The sequence below is a fragment of the Urocampus carinirostris genome, chromosome 7, assembly GCF_059441175.1.
Source record: "Urocampus carinirostris isolate Australia breed hairy pipefish chromosome 7, RoL_Ucar_1.0, whole genome shotgun sequence".
NCBI classification, from domain to species: Eukaryota; Metazoa; Chordata; class Actinopteri; order Syngnathiformes; family Syngnathidae; genus Urocampus; species Urocampus carinirostris.
Window position 1 is genome coordinate 9,470,128 of NC_142355.1, and position 24,816 is coordinate 9,494,943.

The window sequence follows — 24,816 nt, forward strand, 5'->3', positions numbered from 1 at the left end:
CTGCCATGTCTTTGGAATGTGGGAGGAAACCAGAGTGCCCAGAAGAAACCCACGCTGTCACCGGGAGAACATGCAAACTCTGCACGGGGAAACCGGTAGCTCGACTTGAACCCTGGACCACCACACCGTGGGGCTCACTCAGCCCACTTATTGAATATTCCAAGTGAAAAATGAGATTGCATGTGATCTAAAATTTACCAAATGTGTTTTTATGTACGATACAGTTACAGAGATATTCAAAGTCAAAATGTGCATAAGACTTTCAGAACACCCTAGATTTGCCTACCCAGTGAGTTCACAATTTTCTCTCGTTTGGAAACGAGACCATGGAAAGTATTAAGTCCACGGTTTTCCATAATATTACTAAATTCATAGAAATCATGAGTTGAGTTTGTTCGGATACAACATTCAATGTTGTTTTGTTTTCATACTTACAGCGTTATTGTTACAGTGTTATTGTTACTGTTTACCTGACTTGTTTACCTGACTGCCCTTTTTGGACATCTGGTTAGCTGCTCCTCTTGCACTATTTGCGCTACTGTAAAATACTATACATAGCCATAATTATTTAGTATATTATTAGTACTCAATACTCCAACTCAATACAACATTTTATTTATATCTGTACATTCAAGGAAACTGTGCGGGTCAGATGTATCGACATTTCGTTCCGTATACACGTGTACTAGAATGACAATAAAGTAGATCTGAATCTGAATCTGAATATTTGTTTCTTTCATCCGAGTGTTTACTCATGTGGTGGCCTCCAAGCAGAAAATCAACACCAGCCTGGTATGACAAATATCGAGCCCCATTAAGTGAGCTCAGTGTCACCACTCGTCATATTAAATTAGTTTCTCTTTGTGTGCTTTTTATAGAAACCAGATTTTTTAAATAAAAATCTTTGTCGTGCAACTCAGATTTATTTGTTTTACTGAATAGACGGTTTATAACAATCCTAATATGTAAAAACTTACCATGCCTTCCCTAACATAGGCAGTTTCCCGGACCGGGGCACACTCTGACGCATGTCCATAGCAGAAACAATTTCCTCGGACCACCATATCATAAACAGCATAGTAATACTTCTCTTTAATCTCCACACGTGAGTCCAGCAAGTTATCGCCAAGTGTGTGAAGTTTGGTGAACTTCACCCTGAGATTGGTGATCTTAAGCATATCTGTAAATTAGAACGAGAATAATGAATGACAATGCACTGTAAAAATATAATTATTATACAATTTCTGGAAAATGTTGTTAACTTTAAGGTTGTTTTTTTTTCTGTTTTAAAGAAGATATATCCATTTGATTAACTTTTTGGGACTATTTGCCTTATAACAATGCCAATTGCTTGTTAAAAACACAGCCAACATTTTGCTCCAACAACCTGTCTGCCAGCTATGCTTATGGTAGTTAAACAGTAAGCATTTGTCAAATGAAACTCATGTGAAAAGTATCATTTTTCAAGGTAGTACCTTGATGTCAAACATCAGGAAACATGAACGCATACTTGTCAACTACCCATTTTTTTGATCATTTTAAATTGTGTAGGCCTAATAACAATTTTTGCACAGAAAACTTGTCTTGCCCATTTGGGCTCTTGGGCACTTGTAGCACACAACAATTTCATTGTAGATTGCAGATAAAGCTGAAGTCTGCGAAATTTTGGACTGCTATCGTTCTAACTTAAAAAGATCCTGAAATAATTGTTTGTGCTGTTTATTTAGTACATTAAATAAACTTGTTGATACAAATGATCTTTGTAGTGTGTCTTGCTGTAAGTAAATGGGTGACGCGATGTGTTTGTAAGGTCTGTAGCAGTCTTTCTGGTATGGGTGTTGTTTTGATAAGTGGTGAGAATCATGTCTCAAAAAATCTTCTGTAAGAAAATGTATCAACATTGCACCAAAGGTAAGATATAACCATTGAATGCGTATACAGCAGTATCATAGTTTACTTTCGTGGTTTTGCTACTTCACAGATTTTCATTGCGCATTGTGTTCTGCTTTCTGATTGGCTAAACAGTTGCCCAGCTCCTATTCTGCCTGTGTCTGCCCATGCGTCAATAACGTTGCGCTCTAAGATGTACACATACTTACATACAGCATGACCGACCTACATTATGTACACACAAATCTTTTTCAATTTTGAATTTCTCCAAAAGCCATCATGTCAAAAAAACACTATGGACTTACAAAAGGACTAAAACACAATGCATTCTATCGCTGACAATGTTGGACTTTTCAACATGCTAAAGAAAGTAAAACCTTTTGAGGACACTTTTTTTCCCAATAGCATCCACAAATTGGCGACAAAGTATCTTACGAGGTAAAAATGTGTATAGTGTCCTGAATCAAAAATACAATATTGCAACAAGATTATTTTAGAATTACAATTTGAGAGTGCAGAAGTTATTCACAGAAAAACCTGTATAAAGTACAGTATTTGTATTTTTTGTTCAGATCTTTGTGCCAATAAATAGGGTTTCTACTTTGGTTTTAATAGTAGAGTATTTGATGAATAAATAAAGGTTTCTACTTTGAGGCGTTTTGACTATCATGGGTCCTTTTTTTTTGAGTGCAACCCCTGCAAAAAACAAGGGTTTACTGTAGTTTAGTTTGAATTAGCTTATAATCATAGGGAATTTTCCTTTGTAATATTTTGTCTTGTTCTGGGAATTCAACAGAAAATAAATCCCCTCAAGAAAAAAAATTATTGTTGATGAAATGATATATTATTTTGCTCATTTTAAGTACCGTGTTTTACGGACTATAAGATTCACCTAAAAACATTACATTTGCCAGAAATTTGAAAGTGCGCCTGAAAATCAGATGTGTTTTGTCGACCAAGAACATAGTACATGTAAAATAGGCAGGGTTGGGTGGGGTTACTTTAACTGAATTACTTTTGGATTACTCCAATACCAAATATGCTAATAAAAGACAAAAGAAAGTAAATATGAATAAAATCACTACATTTTGTGCAGGCTTGGGGAGTAACGGAATACATGGAACGGCAAAAATGATGTTGGCAAGCTGTCTGGATTTATTATCATTTGGTTTCTGTCGCATTTTATGTTTTGCCGGAGATCAAAGAGATCAAAGCCAGGAGAGAAAGCTTACCACGTGTTGTGAGTCATCATTTTATTCATATTTAGTTTATTTTGTCTTTTATTAGCATATTTGGTATTGGAGTCATCCTAAAGTAATTGAAAGTAATCAAGTTAAAGTAACCCTACCCAGCCCTGAAAATAGGAAATGCATTATCACAATAAAATGCTGCTACATATGTTAAATATTAATGGATGAATCAAGTTAATGTAGTTGTAGAACCAGATTTCCTAATATTTATGTTCTATGAATTTTTTCACTTTTTGAAGGTTTTTGCAATCTTTGTTTTTACTGTATTTTGTTTAACTCTACTGTCACATATGCTATATACACAACATACAGCACAGATGAAATTACTTCCTCTTCCCCACGTGCAGCAGGTTGAAGTATTAAGTTTCAATGTGCCTTATAGTTTTTTGCGCCTTCTATATAAAAAACCAAAATCTCATAAAGGAATATTTTGAGGGTGTGCCTAATAACCATGTTTGCCTTATAGTCCGGAAAATATGGTATTTTTTCTAATATTGGTAGAGAAAAGTCCCTGAAATGAGCAAACGTGTACACCATTTGCTTGAAAAAACAATTTTGCTTATTCTAAGTATACATTTTCCTATTTAGCAGCGAACATAAGCCATTACTTAAAATGAGCATGATATTCTGCCAATCAGATTTTTTGGCGGGGCGGAGGAGGTAGAGCGCTCGTCTTGGGATCAAGGGATCCCAGTTCGAATCCCGGCTTGTCCGTGTTACATGTCAAAGTGTCCTTGGGTAAGACACTGAACCCCTAATATCCCCAATAAGCAGGTTAGTGTCTTACATGGCTGCAATACAAGGCCGCTATTGGGAAATGTGGAGCACATTGTAAAGCGCTTTGGGAAGTCACTGACTTGGAAAGCGCTATATAAATTCAGATCATTTCATTTCATTTCATTGGCAGTGTAGAAAATAGGTGAATAAGGGAAAATGTAGTCACATGCATACCCTGGATTCGGGAACTGTACGGGTCATGAATTGGAAAAGCTGGGTCCAAAACTCTGAAAATGACCTGAAAAGAGTCAGATGATTGGTGACCTTGTTTATTTTTTGTGAAAGAGGGTTACCAAAGAGTAACTAAATTCAGTTCATTACCTCTCCCTCGGTAGATGGTTCTATGTCGGAGTAGCGTGAGTCGCAAATGACATCATCAACCTTCTTCATGGGTCCTACAGATATGTCAGGAAAGGATGTTTCACAGTCATAGGCAAAGTAGCGAAACACTTTCCAGGTTTTCCCAAAGTCCGCCGAACGCTCAATCATCATGGCAGCAGGTCGAAATGTCTTTAGGGAGGAGAGCCGTTGGAAAACAGATTTATTGACAGAGATGGGGATATGAATTGGAACTAATAAAACGGATGCACAGTTTTCAAATTGGGATTTTATGCAAAGTGAATGTGAATTTTGTTTTTATACTGGGGTTATTTAATTACATACATAGTGTACCAGCTAAAAGGATTTAGTGTCATGTCCTGCACGGTTGTCATGGCGCCCAGCTGGCCCCGCCCCTTGACACCGGCTGACCTGCATTTTCCTGATTACTCCTATGGGTACTTAAACGTACCTTTTGGAACTGCCCTTGGCCAGATCATTGTTTACCCTTGTTGAAAACCTGTCCATGCCTGTTTGATACCTGTTTATTCTTGTTATGCTTGTTGTACTTTGTTGCACATCGGTGTAACATTCTGAGAGATTCCTGCAAGTTCTATTTAATCCCGTTAAATGCCTAGTCTTTAGTTTTGCCTGCATTTGAGCCTGCTTTGTTTTGTTTTTGGTCCGTTTGTGTGTTGGACAACTTTTCTTTCTCAATTAAAGTGACAGATCGTCTACGCAAATGAGTTCTACTGATTCCCGGTCCGTTTCACGACATTTAGTTAGTGTGTGTGTGAATGGGTAAGTGTGAAGCACATTGTAAAGCACTTTGGAAGGTCTTCATTGACTTGAAAAGCGCTATATAAATGCAGACCATTTGCCATTCCTCAGTCAGATTTTTTATCTTTGTTTATATTTGTTAATAAACTTAATTTTCTACTTTTTCTTCTAATTGTTGATCAAGATTGTTTTTTTTAGACTCTTTTGTTGGTGGCAACCACCGGACTGCGGACCGGTGCCAGGCCGTCATACGTTTGGTAGAGGGCCTCACAGAATTTTTTTTTTTTTTATCTTTTTATCATTATCCTAGTTTTTGCTGATACCGTGTTTATTAGTGTATACCCCAAAAAAATTTGGGTGTGCGTTTCACCAAAGTATTACGGTAGTATATCACCATAATTGTGCAATGATGGAATTATGGTAGTATGTCACAATAATCAAGCAATGATCAAATCTGCAAATATCGCTGACCTTGTTTCCTCAACATTGAATGCAACGGGAATCTAACCCAACATGCAGCAGCAAGATTGCTGAATCTTAAACACAAGCAACCCGGATTATGAATAACAAAGGAAAACGCATCTGATTTGATCTTGTCACCACACTATTTTTAACCCACGGTGCCATTATGGGTAGGAGTTCAGCCAAAACAACGCTGTACAACATGGTACTGTGAGCAAAAAAATGTGAAATTGAGATAAAATATATAATGCATTATTCTATGTAATTCAGATCCCTAGTGTTTCCAGTTGATTTTGTTTGTGCTAATTATCAGTATCGTTTTATTCATTATCATTAGTAGTAGTAGTAGTAGTAGTAGTAATAGTAGTAGTAGTAGTAGTAGTAGTAGTAGTAGTAGTAGTAGTCGTAAAATAAATAATAGTAGTAGTAGTAGTAGTAGTAGTAGTAAGATAAATAATAGTAGTAGTAGTAGTAATAGTAGTAGTAGTAGTAGTAGTAGTAGTAGTAGTGGTAGTAGTAGTAGAGATAGTAATAGTAGAACTATAGTAGTAGTAGTATTTTTACAATTACCAATGTTAGGGCCAGCCCGCAAGAAAATAGGCAAGGCAAGTTGATTTGTATAGCACAATTCATACACAAGGCAATTCAAAGTGCTTTACAGAAATGGCAGAGACAGGTTAAAAACACACTATTACAGTTAAAACATGGAAGAAAAGACATTGAAAATGTAAAATGTGGTTTTTAAAATGCATTAAAACCACAAATAAAACATAATAAAATCAATGAATTAAAATAAAGTTGTATATAGTCAGACATTAAACTGCTTTGTGGCACAGAAAAGGTTGTCTCGACCGCTGTTCTAAATTGCATATTGAAAAATAATAATATTGTCACTAAAATTAGAAATAAATAAGGGTAGGGTTTTTGTAAATGTAGAGCTATGTTTTTGAGCTAAAGTTTTTGATGAACAAGACTTTTGAGAATAACCCCTTTAGCGGATGGATTTTTGTATTTATTTATTTACATTTTGTCTCATTGTGTGATTGATGTTTGTTTAATTGTGTGGTTCCTAAATTAAATTAAATCCAAACAATCATCAACCAAAATCAACAACAGCAGAACGATTGAATGAACCAATATACAAATCATTTTACAACTGGGTGTTCTTTCACACCCATTTTCAATTTACCAAAAAGAGGACATTGACCTCAATTGCGATTTCCCCAAAAGTCCCAGATTTTCTCGACGCAATGAAATATATGATTTTTGTGTAAGACAACTCGACGCAATGAAATATATTCAACTAAACCAATGGATGTTCCAAGATGGCGGCGCCCCAGTTCGGCTGCGGCTACATCGGCTCGCTACAGTTTTTTACACTTCGGTCATAAAACCCAGTTTTCGACTCAGTTTTGACGGCGCACAAAGTCAACTCAAACCGCAGATTAATATACGATCGCAGTTTTTTTGCTGGATATGCGATCATCCAGAAATCAAGCGCTCGGTGCTACGACCACTCTGAGTGTTTATTTAGCCACGGACTGCAACGTCAACAAGACCCAGCGGCCTACAAAGCAGCGAAGCAGAGTGGCAAGAGAGCGGTGTGACCGGAAGAGGAAGCGAGGTTGTCGGGCCGGGCTAACCGCTAGGCTAAAGGCTAAACCCTTCAAAACGCCTCTCCCATCCATTTTCCTCTCCAACGTTCGCTCTCTGGACAATAAACTGGACCATTTACAACTGGAACTAACATCGAACCGCGAGATGACGAACTGCTGCGCTAAAATCTTGACGAAGACATGGTTAAATGTATCTATCCCGGCTGACGCTCAAGGAAACTGTGCGAGTCAGATGTATCGACATTTTGTTCTGTATACACGTGTACACGAATGACAATAAAGTATATCTGAATCTGAATCTAAACGCATCTGTCTGCAACTTCGGTTTCATTCAAGTGGGCGTCTCTGCCATCTAATGTAGTAGATGTGCAGTGCATGAGGGTCCTTACTTTGAAGGTCATGATCAGGTGAGTGAAGTGAAATTCTGCCTCTAGGTTCAACTGAATTGTGACATTTTCCATACCTGTAAGAACAGAGAATCAATAATCTTTGTTAGAGCAATAACTTTCTGAACCGTATATTAATACGCGGGAAATTAACATGGTGATCGCCCATAACATGGTTTCTCAGGTCCCTGGTAGGTGCAATTGTATCTGAAATCTGGATCATCATTCATTGGAAGCATGGACTAATCTTGTAATGTAACTTCTCCATTCACAACATTTTAGTATGAGATTGAGGAATAATTTTGCAATGCCTGCAGCAAATACTTTATTGGACGTTTCCAGATTTTTTCTTCTTTTGTAGGGCTTGTCGACGTATGTGATGCTCCGTAACGCTTCTTATGGATGTCCTGAATAATTCCATCAACTTCAAACTGTCACGAGGCGGGGTGGAGTGGAAGGGGTGACCGGACCAGAACGGAGGCAGGAGGCCGGAAGGGAGAACTCAATTGCGTGACGATCCATAAGTTTTATTTAAAAAAATAAAAGTTGTGCAAAACTCAGGGACAAGACAAACAAAAACATTCATACACTCAGAACAGAACGGTACAGAGTTCCTCCGGCACAAACTCAACAGGACAGGGCATAACAGACGGAAAATGTTTAAAACTAAAACAGGACAAGGCATAACAGACCGGGGAATGTGTAATGAGCCAGTGCCCGCCAAACCCACAACTCAGCCTTAAGTAGGAGACCAGCAATCAGCTGATCTGCTACAGCTTGAGTTCGGGGGCGCAGCAGACTGGTCGCCACGGCGACCGTGACACAAACGTATCTCTACTTCAGGGATGGTTCTTTATTAAACTCCCTTCTAAAATGTCTTTGCACTTTTACTGCATTTTCCTACTTCCAGTGTATTTTAGAATACATTTCCATTCTTCAATGTCAAGTCTGGCGGCCGTGATTCGGTTTAATGAGTTTGGTCTATAAAGATGAATGATACATTGAGTTATAAACTGCTAAAATGTGCAAACATTTTTGGGACACCCTGAAGTTGTTAACAGATATTATCATAGAGGTATTATTAAGTCGCTCCATGGGACACTTAATTATCGTTGTTGTTTTTTTTTTTTTGTTGTTTTTAAGCAAATCCCATACAAGTAGCAGGGTTCATTTTACCTCTGAAAAGTGATGGGTCCCGGGGACTCTCATGCTCAAAAATCTATGGGTCCCAACAGAGATCTATGGCTCCCCAAAATTTAGTGTTATCGGGGTTGAAATTGTAAATCGGTGAAAAATATATAATAAAGATCTATATATTCATTCAGTTTTAATCATCAAATTATTAATTCATTTTCTGCATCAAATTATTGTTGGTAATATACCAATTAAAGGGATAACCACAAACCTGTCTTTTTTTTCATTTTCTCCTTTTATACTCCCTTTTTTTCGTAACTTCTTTACACAACACAATTCGTAATATAATGCATCAAAGCAAGTGAGCCGTTTGAGAGCCGACTCTCTTTAATGAGTTGAGCCCAAAAAGCCGGTTCTCTAAAAAGAGACGGTCTTTTCACTACACAACTCGAGATCGGCGCGCAGACGAAAACTCGAACCGCGAGACCAAAACAACATCTGCCTGATCTGCCTGACGAAAAGTTTAGAGTGCGGTAAATCTAATAATGACAATTTTTTTGTCAAAAAAGTTGTGTCCCGGGGACACACGTTTATTTGAGACTATGCGTCCCCAGCAAAAATGATGTGTCTAGGACGCAGGAACGCGGGCAAACGACTGAAGTAGATTTTCCTGATGTGGCTGCATGCCTCCAGCCTGGAAACTCCGCAAATGTGGATCTATGTTGTGGATTATGTAGGCATTTGATCTGGGATTGTTTGGTTTTGTACATCCATCCATTCATTATCTGCACCGCTTGTCCTCAGTGGGATTGCGGGGGTCCTGGAGCCCGTCTCAGCTATCCACAGGCACTGGGCAGTGGACACCCTGAACTGGTTGCCAGCCAGTCGCAGGGCTTACAATCCACTTGCTCATTCACACCTAGAGACAATTTGGACCGGCCAATTACCCTAACATGCATGTTTTTTGGAATGTGGGAGGAAACCGAACTGTTCGCAGTAAACCCACGCAAGCGGGGAGAGAACATGCAAACTCTGCACAGGAAGGCTGATAGCTGGATTTGATCCCATGACTTCCGAGCTGTGCCCCGGACGAGCTTACCACTCAGCCGACGTGCCGTCTTTTGTACACATGGACTCAAACTCTTTTCACACTTTTAAGTAAGGATAGGCGAGGATCCGGCAGCACGGCAGCGCAGTGGTTAGCGCATGTGCGCCACAGTTCAAGTCATGGGAACCTCCTGCGTGGGTTCAAATCCAGCTCCAGACTTCCTGTGCGGGGTTTGTATGTTCTCCCCGCGCTTGCGTGGGTTTCCTCCGGGCACTCCGGTTTCCTCCCACATTCCGAAAAAAACATGCATTTCAGGTGAATTGGCCGGTCCAAATTGTCCCTAGGTGTGAATGAGTGAGTGAGTTGTCTGTCCCTGTGTGCCCTTCGATTGGCTGGCAACCAGTTCAAGGTGTCCCCTGCCCACTGCCCGATGATTGCTGGGATGGGCTCCAACACCCCCGCGACCCTACTGAGGATAAGCGGTGCAGCTAATGAGATGAGATGAGATGAGGCGAGGATCCATACAAGGTATTGATGTCAATACCAGAGTTTTTTGGGGCATTGTGGCTATACTCAGGCTCACTTTTAGAGGGATAGGCGCTTGGCCATTTGACAAGGAGGCAGAGTAGAACTAGTGCCTTCCTTTTTTTGCTATGATCCATCTTAGTTGGCTGAGAGATACAATTCAGATACATCAAAGGTTATTCCCTGCATAGGTTTTCTGGATGTGTTCCACCTGCAGCGGACCACAGGGATGACCCAGAAAATACGGGAGAAACTGTTTCTTGAGAAAGCTTCAGGACCTACACAACCTTTCATTTTAAAAATGTTCCCTCACCGTTCTCGGATTGCCACCAGGTCTTCAGTCTGTTTGGAGCAAATGTAGTAACGACATTCTCAATACGATGGCTTCCTGTTTGATTGGCTGGTGTCGCTGAGTCACACACAAAGCATTTTTTCTCCTCCTGAGAAAAAAGATGGGAAGCTCGGGTTAGAAAAAAGAAAAGGCAAGGGCTTTATGAAGGATACAATTCCTCTGATTCCTATCTTTACTCTTTATCGGTCGAGTGTAGCAAAGATGCATAACATGATGATCATAACCTAGATTCAAGAAAAAAACGGAACAAGATAGTTTTAAAATATAGCAAGGAGAACTTGTCAAAATAGTTGTTAGGGGTGTCCAAACTTTTCAGACAGCGGGCCGGATTTGGTAAGTTGAAAGTGTATGAGGGCCGACTATTCAACCTGGAATTCCCTGACCAATCTTTAACAAATCCACCCTCCGTGAAAGGTTTGTAGTGCTTGATGATCAGCGTTGCAACTTCTTAGCTCGCCTTTGTAACATTTTCATTTGACTTGCAAGGTCTCGTGAAAACAGTTAAAACAGCTTCCAGTTGCTTTACCTTTTCACAGCATTCGTTTCCAGTTAAACTTTTGTATGTTTCGCCTGGGAGAGCCTCTTGATATTACATTCCTTGAAAAGAGCTTCAGTCCATTGACAAACTAGGCAGATACTTTTGTTTCGGATTTTGTTTAAAAAAAAAAAATACTCCAATTTTCACTTCTCCTGGAAGCGGCAGCCCTCACAATCAACTTTCCTTTTTTTATTTACAGTCACCATGTGGGAAATGGGTTGGATAAAATTCTCAGTGTAAGCCAATGAAAAGTGGCCAAAGGGCTACTGCCAGAATATGGTAAAATATTTTTATTTTATACTGTGGTCATTATTTCAGGTGGGCCACATATTATATAGAGGGCCAGTAAAACTTTCATCAAGGGCCGTAATTGGCCCCCGGGCCGGACTTTGGACGTGCCTGCCCTAAAATGACAAATCCTTGGGTTTAACATTTCCAAACAATTTTGATTTGATAGGATTGTTTTCTCCGCAGCAGAAATAAGACCATATTGAGAAATAAATATGATTTTCATTTAACATACCATTTTTTGACGGATAGATGGACGGACGGTCAGACGGAGGGATTAAGAGACAGACAAACAGGCTTTATAGTCTTACTGGTAAATGTAAATTGACAATACTGTACATCTGTCCTGCAGTTTTCGAGAAATATAAAAATTTTAATATGTCGTAATGAGTTGGAGTATAACAAAAAAGGGATACTGTACAACAGAGCAAAAACACTACAGATAACAAGGCAGTGGGAGGATCACGTAATGTATAAAAAATACTGATGTGCAATAGTAGATAGATGATTTCAGATACATTTCCAATATGTTTAGTGAAATGATTCAATATAATTAAACATCATTTTCTTTCAGCTATTGCTTAAAAAACTGGTAAATGACGCAAAATTTTCCATGCGCAATGGTTTGTTTCCGTGATTGTTTTTAGACATTTTGGTATACATGGAGGAGTGCAAATATGGCAGAACCACCAGTAAAAACAGAGTAACACTTAGTCGATCTATATCTTGCAAAACCAGAGGAAATGAAGTGATGCGTGCCAAGAGGTGTGATAGGCGCCTTACAGTCCAGGTAAGAATATTTGAGATTAAACAAGGAACCTTGACATGCCCGTCAGCAACAACGAGACAAGGGAAGGACTTTTCAACAACTAAGTGTTAAACAAACATTTTTTTTACACTTATTTAATAAAATCCCCAATGCAAAAAAGATTGGATTTTGGTTGAAATTGCTGATAGAATTATTAACTTGATTGGATCTCCTTTAAATCTGTACCCTGTGTGGATTACAATGTCAAAAGATATAAACGACTGCTTGGTAAGTTTCTTTTTATGTTAAAGTGTTAAAGGGGTCGTCCAAAACTGGAATTTTTGCTTCTATCTGCCACCATCTCCTGGCTGAAAGGCATGATAGCAGCCTCAGTCAGCTCATTCCTCGTGTACTAATAAACTCTGTATTTCAAACAGTCCTTTTCTTACTTTAACAAAAAAACCTTAGGGACAAGCAAATAATACTTCTCCAATCTTCCTCCAACCTTTTCCCCTTTCCTGCTTCCGAATGTGTTGAGAATAGCGGTGCTGAAAGTAAGATAACCGGCTTGGTAGGGGATACAAATTCTAAAGGCTCTTTGAACTCAATTGGGCATCGTTAACTAATTCAATTGAGAAAATATTCTACTTTCAATGTGTTAAGGACAGCTCAAACGACGCATAATAATAATAATAAATAATAATTTCCTTTGTATTGTCATTCTTTGTAACAATGTACACAGAACGAAATGTCGATACACCTGACCCGTTGTAGCGAGCCGATGCAGCCGCAGCCAACAGAGGGCGCCGCCATTTTACCAATTAGGTATGACTCGCATGACACTATTAATAACAAAACAAACAGACCTTTTGTAATTCTTCTAATAGAATAGAATAGAATAGAATAGAATATACCTTTATTGTCATTGCTACAAATGGGCTAACATATTGTGACAACGAAATTGGGCATGACACTCCAGTTTTACACATTCATAGTGAGGTATGAGCAAGAAGATAAAGGAACAGAGAAGATAATGTTATAAGACAAGGGGGATAAGGCTATAGTTATAATTTACATGGTATTTACACAAGAAATGTCGGCATGTGGGATGTTACATACAGGGTTGTCGTGATAACGTTGGTATCGTAACGGTTGTGCAATATTGCATTTGGTGCAAAGTCATCATAGTGCAAAAATAGTCAGCATATGCATTGGTGCAAAATGCTTAATATCACTTTTATTTTCCACGGACACGTTTACTCATTTTTGCATCTGCACTTGTGCTTCGACTTAAATCAAAAAAGAGTCAATACGTTGACTATTTTTTTGCACTATGTTGACAATTTTTGCACCAAATGCATATCGCACAAACCCTTACGATACCAACTGTATGTAACATCCTACATGTCGTCATTTCTTTGTGTAAATATTGTATAAATTATAACTATAACCTTATCCTCCTTGTTATATAACCTTATCTTCTTTGTTCCTTATCGTCTTGGTTTCTTTACCTCACTGTGAATGTTTGAACCTGGAGGGACATGCCCAATTTCGTTGTCACAATATGTTAACTCATTTTGTAACAATGACGATAAAGGTATATTCTATTATATTCTATTCTACCTAAATGCGAGGGTATGGCCCAATTTTGTGAGAAAAAAACTAGGGGAAAAATGATATTTGAATCTCAAGTGACAAAATTTGGGAATTCTCTATTCAAATGCCCGTGCTCTTTCAAAGAGCAATGGTTTAGTCTCAGTGAGGAATCTGCGCCGCATCGTGTTCTAAAGCAGCTGGGAAAACATCTGTCTCCTGTTATATCAGCACCACCATATGGGGTCCTGGTGTGTGCGTGCATGTCTTTTTGTATTGGCAAAGGAGGTTTTGGTCAACACAGGATGTGCAGCAGACTATAGCCCCCCCTCTAAGGCGCCCCACACCAAGTAATACACAACAGGGAGTTTATTTTCTTGCAAACATTCCATTCTTTTGGTCAAAAGTGGCCCTTCGGACAAAGCAAATCCAGGAAGAGTAACACAAGATTGCTGTATGTTGTATATGGGTTTCGTACTGTATGAGTTTCAAAATGTCTCTTATTCTGTTTGAATATACAGGTAAGTTTTTTGTTATATAATCAAAGGTAATTTCATTTGAGTGGGGCTGTAAAAAAAGCTTTTAACCAAGAGCATCAGACCCTTTGTCAATTTTATTCATAAATTATTGCCTTTATTGCTGTTAAACATACTGTAACTCACGTATTAGTTCTATGAAGTAATCTAACTCGTTTGTGTGTTATTTTAAAATCTGTTTTAAAAAAGCTGTTTCAATAATGGTAAAATCCATCCATTATCTGCACCGTTTATCCTCAGTAGGGTCGCGGGTGTGCAGGAGCCCATCCCAGCCATCTTCGGGCAGTGGGCAGGGGACACCCTGAACTGGTTGCCAGCCAATCGCAGGGCACACGGGGACAGACAATTCGCTCGCTCATTCACACCTAGGGAAAATTTGGCCCGGCCAATTAACCTGACATGCATGTTTTTGGAATGTGGGAGGAAACCGCAGTGCCGGAAGGAAACCCACAAAATCACAGGGAGAACATGCAAACTCCACACAGGAGGTTTGATCTCACGACCTCAGAACCGTGTCGCACACGCGCTAACCACTGCGCTGCAGTGCTGCAATAGTAAAATCAACCAGCAAAAATTTAACTGGAGCAACAAAAGGCTTTGTTCATATCAGCCAACTTTCTCCTGCCCGTTCTCAAGCTAGCTAAACTGCTGTGTGATTGAGGATTCTGTGTTGCACTACCGAAGTTCTGTCTCGGAGTCATAGGTGTCTTACAGACTGTTAGGTATCTCGTCTAGATTTAAACCAAAAAACAACGTCTATTATTCGTCAATTTTTGGCCAAATCAGGACGACTTAAGTAAATCTATTTAATATGAAGTATTGAATATAAAATAACTAAGTTTGGGTGATTGCTTTATTTAACTTAATGTAACATATAAAGAGAATATCATTACAATATATTAAGTATTTTCTTTTCATTCATTCAGCTTCTCGTTCAGCTTAACCTTAGGAGTGTTGCAGGGGTGCCGGAAGACAATCCCAGCTTATTTAGTGCACTGGGCATGGGGACTCCCTGGCCTGGTTGCAACTAAATCGCTTGGCACACAAACACAGACAACCATCCACACATTCATTCCAAGGGACTGTAACAATGATCTATACAATGTCTGTAGGACTAAGGCTCGCAAGACTAGTGTGCCTTTCCGGCTTCTTTAATCACACATCCAAAATCTTCTGCATCTTAAAATATTCAGGCTTTTTGGGGATGGGTATTCCCCTTAATCACCCCGAGCAGCTCCCAACACAGGCAGATTAGTTCAGCATATCGGTTCCGACCTTTATTCCCATACCTCTCCCTTTTGATTGAGTAACCAACAACCATCAGCACCTGATTTCTTTATAAGTCCTTTTTCACTGGTCTTCCAATCATGCACCCTGACCTAGTCACCGTAGAAGCCTCATGAACAATCGAGATCTGGGAGAGATTTCTCTGAAGACATGCTGAGGCCACCTTGGTGTTATAGGACCCTGGTGTCTGGGCGAGCCTGTTATGACCCAAGGTGGCTCTGTGTTCCAAGCTTCTTTCTCAGCTGATTGCAGTGCCTTTTATTGAAACTGAATGCTTGCTTGTTCTTCATTTGCACATTTTTCTCTCTGAAACCCTGTAGGGTTCCTCCTAAACGTTGCGATTGCTTAGCCAGCAACTGTGGCATCATCAACCATTTTGAGAAGTTATGTGTATTCTTGGCACAGATAACACAATGTCCGGTTTTTAGCTTTATCTGATTTGACTGATGTGGCCACCATATGGATTGTTGTTCTCTAGTGACCCACTTTGTGATGCCCTGATGACCTTCATGAACTTTGTTCAGCATCTCCACTTGCAAAGAGAAAGGACTGACTGTTCAGCTTAAGCTTTGATGGTAGATCCTTATTTTAGCGAGATCTTCGCTTTTTGTGTCCTGTGCAGCTCTGATCTGAGCCAAACTCCGCTCTAATGCATTTACAAGCTCCACTACCTGGTTGACAAAGGCGCCAACATCCTTCTCCAGTTGTCTTTTTACCGGCATTAGTGACTCTCGGATTGGAGCCCTGTATAGTGTGTCTGCTAAGATCAGGTTCTTCTTAAGCACATTCTCAATCTGGTATGTGAAGCTAGGCAATTTCAGTTTTAGTCGAGATTCTATGGGGCAAGTCGTCAAGGGACATACTGCCCTGCAGGGAAATAAGGTAAGTGTGGTCAGTCTGTATGAAAAAAGTCCGTTCCTATCAGGTGACATTGGAAGCAGTAAAACACCCAGGTTGGTGCCAGTGCCTGTTTCTACCTGCACTCGGCACTTGTCATGGTGCGGGATATGAAGGCGACTTAGAACCATTCACCTGACAATTGCGTCTGAGACCTTTCAATTCTAAATGAGTAAGCGTCGCTGCAACTTTTGTCGCACGGGCTAAATTGTACTGAGCCAGGACAGTCACAGGCACGTTAGTTACGCATATTGATTATTACAAATATCCCCGAATAGACAATCATGAAATGTTAATTGACCTGCAATGCATGTTTTTGGTATGTGGAAGGAAACCGTAAGGCCCGGGGAAAAAAACACGCAGGCTCAGGGAGCACATGCAAGCTCTACATATGGACGCTGGAAGCTGCAATTAAACCTCGGACCTCCAAAATGTTAAGCGGACGTGCCAAAGTATTTTCATCTAACTTTAAATTACAACACAAATTTGCAATTGAGATCTGATCTGTAAGTCCCTAACAACCAAATCATGAATGGCAGGCAAGTTATGAAGATACAGACTTGCCAGTCTTTTTTGTTAAGCAGCAGAATTAGCCACTAGCATCTTAATTGATTTACATACCAATTGGTTCCTATGACAACTTACCAAGCCCCCATTTTACTGACATAAAGTTCAAGTAATGGACAAGTGCCAACTTTTCCACGACCAAAATGAAGGTCAGGAACCCTCAAATGTGAAGAGAGCTGCCGAGAGTTGAGTCCTCAGAGATGCTCTGAGGACCCCGTCGTTTAAGGGATCAGTGAACCATTTAAGTTACAGTTACATTCTGAAATGCACATCTCAAGAGATTCACAAATATCAGGGTGAACAGACCTACAGTTCGTTTTAAACCAATTTTATTTAATGGACCCCACATCCTTAGGGCCCGGTCACACAGAAATTTGCGGCTGAATGACGGCTAAAATTTTGGGATTTTTTTTTGCCCGTGTTTGCCCGCAATGGAAAATGCGCAAAAATGGCCAACCCGCTTTTGACCTGTGGTGTGGCCGGAAAAAAGACGCCGGCGACTGTTCCGCTCCCTCTCATCGCGTCATTTGAGCGTCATTTCCGTGTTTAGACCACGTGTATGAAAACTGCCGAGCCGGTGATGTGCCCTAACCCGACTCTTACGCAACAACCAAACCGCCCCACATCCTCACGTGACTTTTTCTTCCGTGTTAACAAACGCATTTTGTAAAATAAGATCGCAATTTTTTGTTTAAATAAACGCGTTATATAGACTAGGTTCTCCCAATTATTATAATTAGCTTGCTTTATAGTTTTAATAGGCGTTTTATATAGAATATGTTCGCTTTCGTTGGGAGCGCAGGAGAATGCGCGTTCACGCGAGGGGGGGAGGATCTACCGTCAAATTACGTTCACAACCACAACAATGACGGGACGGTTTAATCTGTATTACATTTCCAACAAATGCAAAATGAGGAGGTTTTGATTGTATATTCGCCATTACATTCCTTACTTAAATGTGAGATAGGACGATGTAAACATGGTTGAAGTAGCAGGGGAACGCTAATCTTGGAACCAGGCTGTAGAATAACATAATAGAACAAATCACAGTCTCGTGAGGAACAAGAGTTCAAGCTATGGCGTAATTTTTATTTTATCATCGTGAAAAGAAAAGTCAAGATATAAAGATGGATTAAGACGAAGTTGTTACGTTGACGGAGAGGGGGGTGGGGCTTAAGGATTTTTAGTCTATCTGCTTTACTCATTATCTATTATCGATCATAATGTGTATTAAGGCTTAATAGTTGGTATTCTTAATCTCAGCCAAAAGGCCAAATTGAGGTACTAGCTTTAAAGCCTTGCTGCGACCATTTCGGATGCACCGAATGATTTATTCGAAATGAAGAGAAACTACGCTGACGGGGATCCATGTTCACCCCTTTGACGTCACGAGCACGCTCGGCATTTGCGCTGTTTATACGCAGAGAAAGGCGTTTGACTGTCACATGCGTAATACGCTAATTTCACGTAATAACATCGTGATACAGGCACAGAACATGCTTTTACCATGCTCCACCCACGATTACCCGCTGAAATTTCCCGTCCTACCCAAGTGTAACTGCGCCCTGGCCGCGACCATAGCACTTCATTTCTGCGTCATTAACTCGTGTTGACCACGTGTGCGGCACGCGTTTTAAACACGTGCTCAAACTTTTGAGCTGCTCAAAAGTTTTGAACGCGCCCAACCACGTGAAAATTTGCGACCGCGAGTAAAGCACAGCTCTATCTCGTCTGTATTGCGGGCTCAAAATGACCGACAGCGTCCCAGCTGCATCTGCCCCACGACTAGATAAATCTGGCCGTGTTTAAGACTTACTGCGCACGTTAAAGGCTGTGTACCCGCGCTCTGAAGAATTGAGCAGGGCAAAAGCGATTCACGTTCCCACCCGCGCGCGAATTCCCGAACTCGAGTTAAGCGCAGCTTTTTAACGTTTCAATGGCGAGCTCAATACGTCCAATAGTGTCCGCCTCAAAGGCAGAAATTTCTGGCCGTCATTCAGCCGCAAGTGTCTGTGTGACCGGCCCCTTAAGAAGAAGAATAGTGTGCTATTTTAGTATGGCCCCCTTGGCTACTCAATTGACGATTGGCTGGCTAACTGAGTCCCGCAGGAACATTGTACTTTGTCATTTTTCCGCCCTCACCCCAAACCCACCTCTGTTTTCGCATTACGTACCTGCAAATGACTGACGATGCAGAAGGGTTCGGGACGATTCAATCCACAGGTGGAAGTTGACGAAAGCTGGTGTGCCCGACCTATAAGAAGATCCCCTGTTGCTGGGTAACAGCTGCCCTCAGTGCAGACATCACTGAACTCTGGTAGGTTGATTTCATTCTGGCTCTGGCCAACCACAGGCCTGATTTCTAGAGTCAAGGTGAACACCAGTAGACCTAAGGAAGCCCGAAACCCAGGTTTGAGCATTCAAGCAAAGAAGAAAGAATTTGATTGGATTGCGTGGCAGTCAAACAGTAACTATGGGCCTCAGCAGCAATATTCAGCCACTTTCATTATTGTGTTAAATTACAAGTCTGTCATATCCTGCCCGGTTGTCATGGCGCCCAGCTGGCCCCGCCGCTTGACACCGGCTTAGACGCATTGGACTGATTGCTTTTGGAGTACTTAAGCACTCCTTTTGGAACTGCCAGACCATTGCTTTAACTTGTTGAAGACCTGTTCATGCCTGTTTGATCTGAGTAATGCCTAGTTTGTAATTTTGATTGCCTTTGAACCTGTTTTGTTTTGTTTTTGGTTTGTTTGTGTGTTCGACAACTTTTCTTTCCTAATTAAAGTCACAGATCGTCTACGCATGAGTTCCCACTTCCTGCTTCCCGGTCCGTTTCGTGACAAAGTCAAGTATTAAGACAGCTTTAAATATTTCAATATCTTCATGTGCTGACATAATGATTAATAATCATAAAAGTAATAATGCAATTGCAATTTGATCATATGCACACAATTGCATGAGGTACTGTGAATCATTCAATCAACGTTATCGGTATTATAAAACTAGAACAGGCTGGATATTGTGCAAGGGTACAGTCCTTTCTTATTCTTTTTGCAAGCTCAAAAACACATTTTTGTCTTCTCTCCTTTTATGAAGCTTCTGTTAAACTATAAACTTAACAGTTAGTCCTTTGAAGACAGTCGGGACATAGAACAGCCAATGATTTTCGGTGTTATTTACTCTCTGTACCGTGACACAGTATACCATAATGTCTCCACTGTGGCTTTGTAGGACAACAGCAGCTTATATTCCAGGTTGTGCTTCCTGAGAACTCTCAGGAAGCGGAGTCTTTGCTAGGCCTTCTTAACTACCAGGAAAGGGCCGTTGAAGTTGTGCAATACCAGGATTTTAAAGGAGTGGATTCTCTCTACACACTGATGATTAATGGAGCATGGTGTTTGCTCGTCCTCCAAAAGTCAAGTATAACTTTCTTTGATTTTGTGGTGTTAAGTATTAAATTATTTTTCAAACACCACGATCTCAGCATCTCCACCTCCTTCCTTTATGCTGCCTCATCTCTATCAGGGACAAGGTCTACCAAGGTGGTGTTGTGAGAGAACTTAACGATTGTGTTAGTGTGATGGTGAACAGTCTGAGGTGTACTGAGGAAACAGTAGAGTGCTCATTACAAATCTTTGAGGGGGACCGAGTTAGGATGGAAGAGACATGGCGGCTCTGGACGGTTGGAGAGAGAGTCCATAATCCTGCGACAGAGGAGGAGGAGAGCCTCAGGTGGGATAATCTCTCCAGCAGGATCTCTGTGATGATTTTATTGAAAAACGAGCTGAAAAGTCCAGGGAGAGCATTCTGCAAAAGCTTTATAAAGAGTGGTGCTTATTGCATCATCAGTGGAGCACTTAACCCCGTAGGCTATGTAATAATGGTCCAGTGTGGGGGTTGGGAGTATTTGATGGGCTGGGACACCACATTCGAAGCCAGAGATAACGCACATCATCCGCCTCTGTACTACAAGTCAAGAGTGCTTTTCGGCAAAAAAAAAATATCTTGGATAAACAAAAAATTAAAATACTCAACCAATCATTGCAGTCAAGTCAGGCTTTACATAATTAGAATACTGGCAAGTCAGTTTCTAATAAGATTGTTGCCTGCCTGTCAACATACCCAAAGACACCAGTGTACATTCCTATGGGCATCATTTACCATATTTTCCGCACTATAAGGCGCACCAGGTTATAGGGCGCACCCCGAAAAAATAGTTTTTGGTCCTATATTTGACATACATAAGACGCACCTGATTATAAGGCTCCACAATGGGAACGTCGACAAAACAGTCTGATAGTTCAGTCAAACTTATTACCCCCTTAACATTCCGAAAGCTTGCAAAGAAGCAAATACGTATCGTAGACACGTAAGGATGCGGTGTCCATACGATGTCACTTAAATGCATCGTTCCAAATATAATTCGGAAGGTTAAAGTCTTGGGATTAGTTTCTATTTTCTTTTTCGCTCGCAACTTTACTGTGCATATGACAATAAACACTTGGAATTGAGTCTAATTTTAAAATAGACACTCAATTCCATCCATTATCTGCAACGCTCATCACACAAACATCGATTTCGGTCTGAAACAAGATACAGGGAAAATATATAGCCGGAGTAGCTCGCCGAAGTCGTTGTGTTCAATAATAATGTGCAACCATGGTCTTCTTATATGAGTGTAGTAAATCCAGGAGAGTAAAATATTTACAAATACAGTACAGAATAGTAAAATACTGTTTTCTCTATGCCGTCAACCAAACATGCTATTCACATTCATCTTTTTCGGCCAATTGCAGGCTTTGTTTTGCCCCTTTAGCCTATGCGAGCCTGTAAATGATAAAAAGGATCCGCCCCCTTTACCTCCGAATAACTTTAGCCAATAGTGATCGATTCAAATGATGATTGACACATTGGTTAGCCAATGAAACGCGGATAAATAAATCCCAGCATAGACCGTGGACTACTCCGCGTTCGGGGGGAAATCTAGTCGGCGGCTGCTGCATTAGTTGCAAGACTTTGCGACTTAATATTGATCCATAAATAAGGCGCACTGTATTATAAGGCGCATGGTCAGCTTTTGAAAAAATAAAGGCTTTTAGGTGCGCCTTATAGTGCGGAAAATACGGTACTTATTTTTATTTTACCAATACATGAAACATACCATCTTGAAAACATTTTCAGATGGTGACAAAATGTAATGGTAGCCTACGACATCACAAACAAACGGTCAAGAGCATGCAACCAAAAAAAGCTTGTTTAAAACTGTTGTGACCTGAAACTTGAGAAAAACAGATAACATCAACCCATACATAGATTTGTAATTTTAGAAGATGATTAATTGTGTGTAGAAAGTGCTGTTGCTGTCCAAGCCCCTTCCCCACCACATACATTTGTTGTTCCATTACTACATCCACCTGTGACACAACTCTTAAGCATTTTAGCTAACCTGCATTGGCTCCCTGTAAGCTTAAGGTTATGTTGGTAATACACAAAATCACACATGGACTTGTTCCCTCATATCCTCCAGATTTAATTTCCCAATATGTTCTGGTTCGGAGCCTTCGCTCTGAAAATGCTTGTCTATTAATAATCCCAAGAGCAAAGAGGAGATCCACAGGTTCGAGAGCGTTCTCCATTTGGGCCCCGGTGCTGTGGAACGCTCTTCCCCCTGAGTTTCGATTTGAAACCTCAGTGGAAATGTTTAAATCTAATCTTAAAACACACTTCTTTTCAATAGCATATGAATAACCCATATTCTATGTTGACAATATCTGTGTATTATTTGCCCTCATGTAGGTTTTAGATCAGGGGATGATGTCATAATAGTCTTTGGTCTGCAATTATCTGTAAATAAAAATAGTCCGTGTAAAAACCTCTGAAGCCCTTTGAGACTCCTAGTGACAAAGGACAATATAAATTGACATGACTTTACTTGACTTCTCCACAAAAATTACGAAAACTTCGTTTAAAACACTCGTGTCCTATTTGAATTATTAACACGAAAACCATTATGCTAACTGTTTTGCCAGGGTGGCCATGTTCCTCACATGAAGTCACAGCTCAGAAGGCTGAAGGTGGAAAGAACTTTCTCCAAAATTCATTATCCCGGAAAATAATTAGAATATTTAGATGATACATATATAAATTTTATAATTAAAACATGGAGTATTCCCGCACATTTTCCATGTTTCAGAATTCGGGAATACATTTAAAAAAACAATTGTGATAAAGTCGAGAGTGTGATTTTGTTTTTGAAAAATCGGGATTTCAGGTTTAGAGTATTTTGCTCTGGATTACTTAATATGATGTTTTAGGTGAAATTTGCTTTGATTACAGGTTTTAACTTTAATTTAGTCCAACTTTAAAGTATGTGTTCACTGACTCTGCCTTTTCTGTTGTTTTAGCAGACTGTGTTCAATAATAAGATACGGTGTGGGTGATATTCTGGTTTTCCACAAGAAAAACGCCTAAAAACTTCAAACTGTTCTCAAATCTATTTTTTTTTACATTTTATTTTACAACAGCAAAAGTTACCAAAACAAAAACAATATGAATAATGTAAAACAAATTATATTAATAAACTAAAATACAATAATGCAGCGGAGACTGGCTGGCAACCAGTTCGGGGTGTTCCCTGCCCACTGTCCGGGGATAGCTGGGATGGGCTCCAGCACTCCCGCAACCCTACTGAGGATAGGCGGTCCAGATAATGGATGGATGGATAATAATGCAGCATATAAAGACTTGTGGGACAGTGTGTATTATTTTACCTCTAGATGTCACTGTAATTTGTAGTGCAACTGAAAAATTATTACTAAAAAGCACAAGGAATAATACGCACTCGGGAGACTCAAAGTGACCATTTTTTCTTCATTTATTTTCTGCCCCAGCTTTTGCGGGTTTTTGGGGATACCCGTAGCAGCAAGATGACTTACAATTATGTCATCTCCCTCTAATTGAGACTCATTGTATGGAAAATAACCAGTATTTTAAAAAAATACACGTTTATGTGATAGTTTTTAAGTTTTTTTTCAGATTTTTATATCAATAGGTTTTTCCTCTGATGAAATTCGTTTTATTTAACACTGGGTGGCGCTAAATAACACACAATGTCCCTTTGATAAACTAAAAAATGCAAGGAGAAAAATGGAATTATCATTCAGATTCAATTGTGTGTATTTACAGTGTACAACCTTTAACAGACATACATTGAATTCAAATGAATGAATGAATCGAAATTAATGAATTAGTGCGATAAGATGATCAATGTAAATGGTTTTAAATATTTTCGTCAGAAATCGTTTGAAATGATTCTTTCACAACTCTGTTTTTCGATGCTAAAACAAGGTGAGAAACCGTTAAAAATAAAAGAGGCAATCTCATTATTTATAAACGTACCTAATGAGTTTGTGCATCGGTAAAAGCAGGCACGCATTGAACGATGGTGCTGTATGTTTCGTGCATAATTTTATAAGAAAATGGAAAGGTTTTCTCACCAAAAGTCAGCGCAAGTCCAACACTCAGCATCTTCGTCTTCTCAGTGATGAGAAAACAGAACTTCCAACTTCCGAAGTCGGTTCAGACCTGAATTCCCTTAGTGGTGTGTCGTTCGTAAACGAACGCCTCAACAAGCTGGCTCTTAGAAGTGAATGAAATAAACCGGCTCTCTTCAAAACGCTCTCTATCTCCTCTCTCTTTCTCTGTCTCTCTTTGCCTTTTCATTTGCTTTCCTTTTTTCTTTCCTTATTTAACCTCTCTCTCTTTCTCGTTCTCTGGATTTCTATTCTATTTCTATTTCTATGTATCTATTATTCTCTATCT

At 39.9% G+C, this 24,816-nt stretch overlaps 1 protein-coding gene across 1 annotated transcript in view; it reads right to left on the reverse strand.

The window, feature by feature from the left end:
• The window catches only part of LOC148362268 (laminin subunit beta-1-like), a 76,120-nt gene extending 51,530 nt beyond the window's left edge, over nucleotides 1-24,590 (reverse strand). Inside the window, exons 1-7 of the mRNA XM_088339676.1 lie at nucleotides 24,492-24,590; nucleotides 19,167-19,381; nucleotides 10,500-10,626; nucleotides 7,483-7,556; nucleotides 4,239-4,427; nucleotides 4,092-4,155; nucleotides 978-1,180 (exon numbers count right to left, since the gene is read on the reverse strand). Coding sequence (XP_088195802.1) covers nucleotides 978-1,180; nucleotides 4,092-4,155; nucleotides 4,239-4,427; nucleotides 7,483-7,556; nucleotides 10,500-10,626; nucleotides 19,167-19,381; nucleotides 24,492-24,522 — 903 coding nt within the window. The 5' untranslated portion in view covers nucleotides 24,523-24,590. The remainder of the gene's footprint in view (nucleotides 1-977; nucleotides 1,181-4,091; nucleotides 4,156-4,238; nucleotides 4,428-7,482; nucleotides 7,557-10,499; nucleotides 10,627-19,166; nucleotides 19,382-24,491) is intronic.
• Between the last annotated feature and the right edge of the window lie 226 nt (nucleotides 24,591-24,816).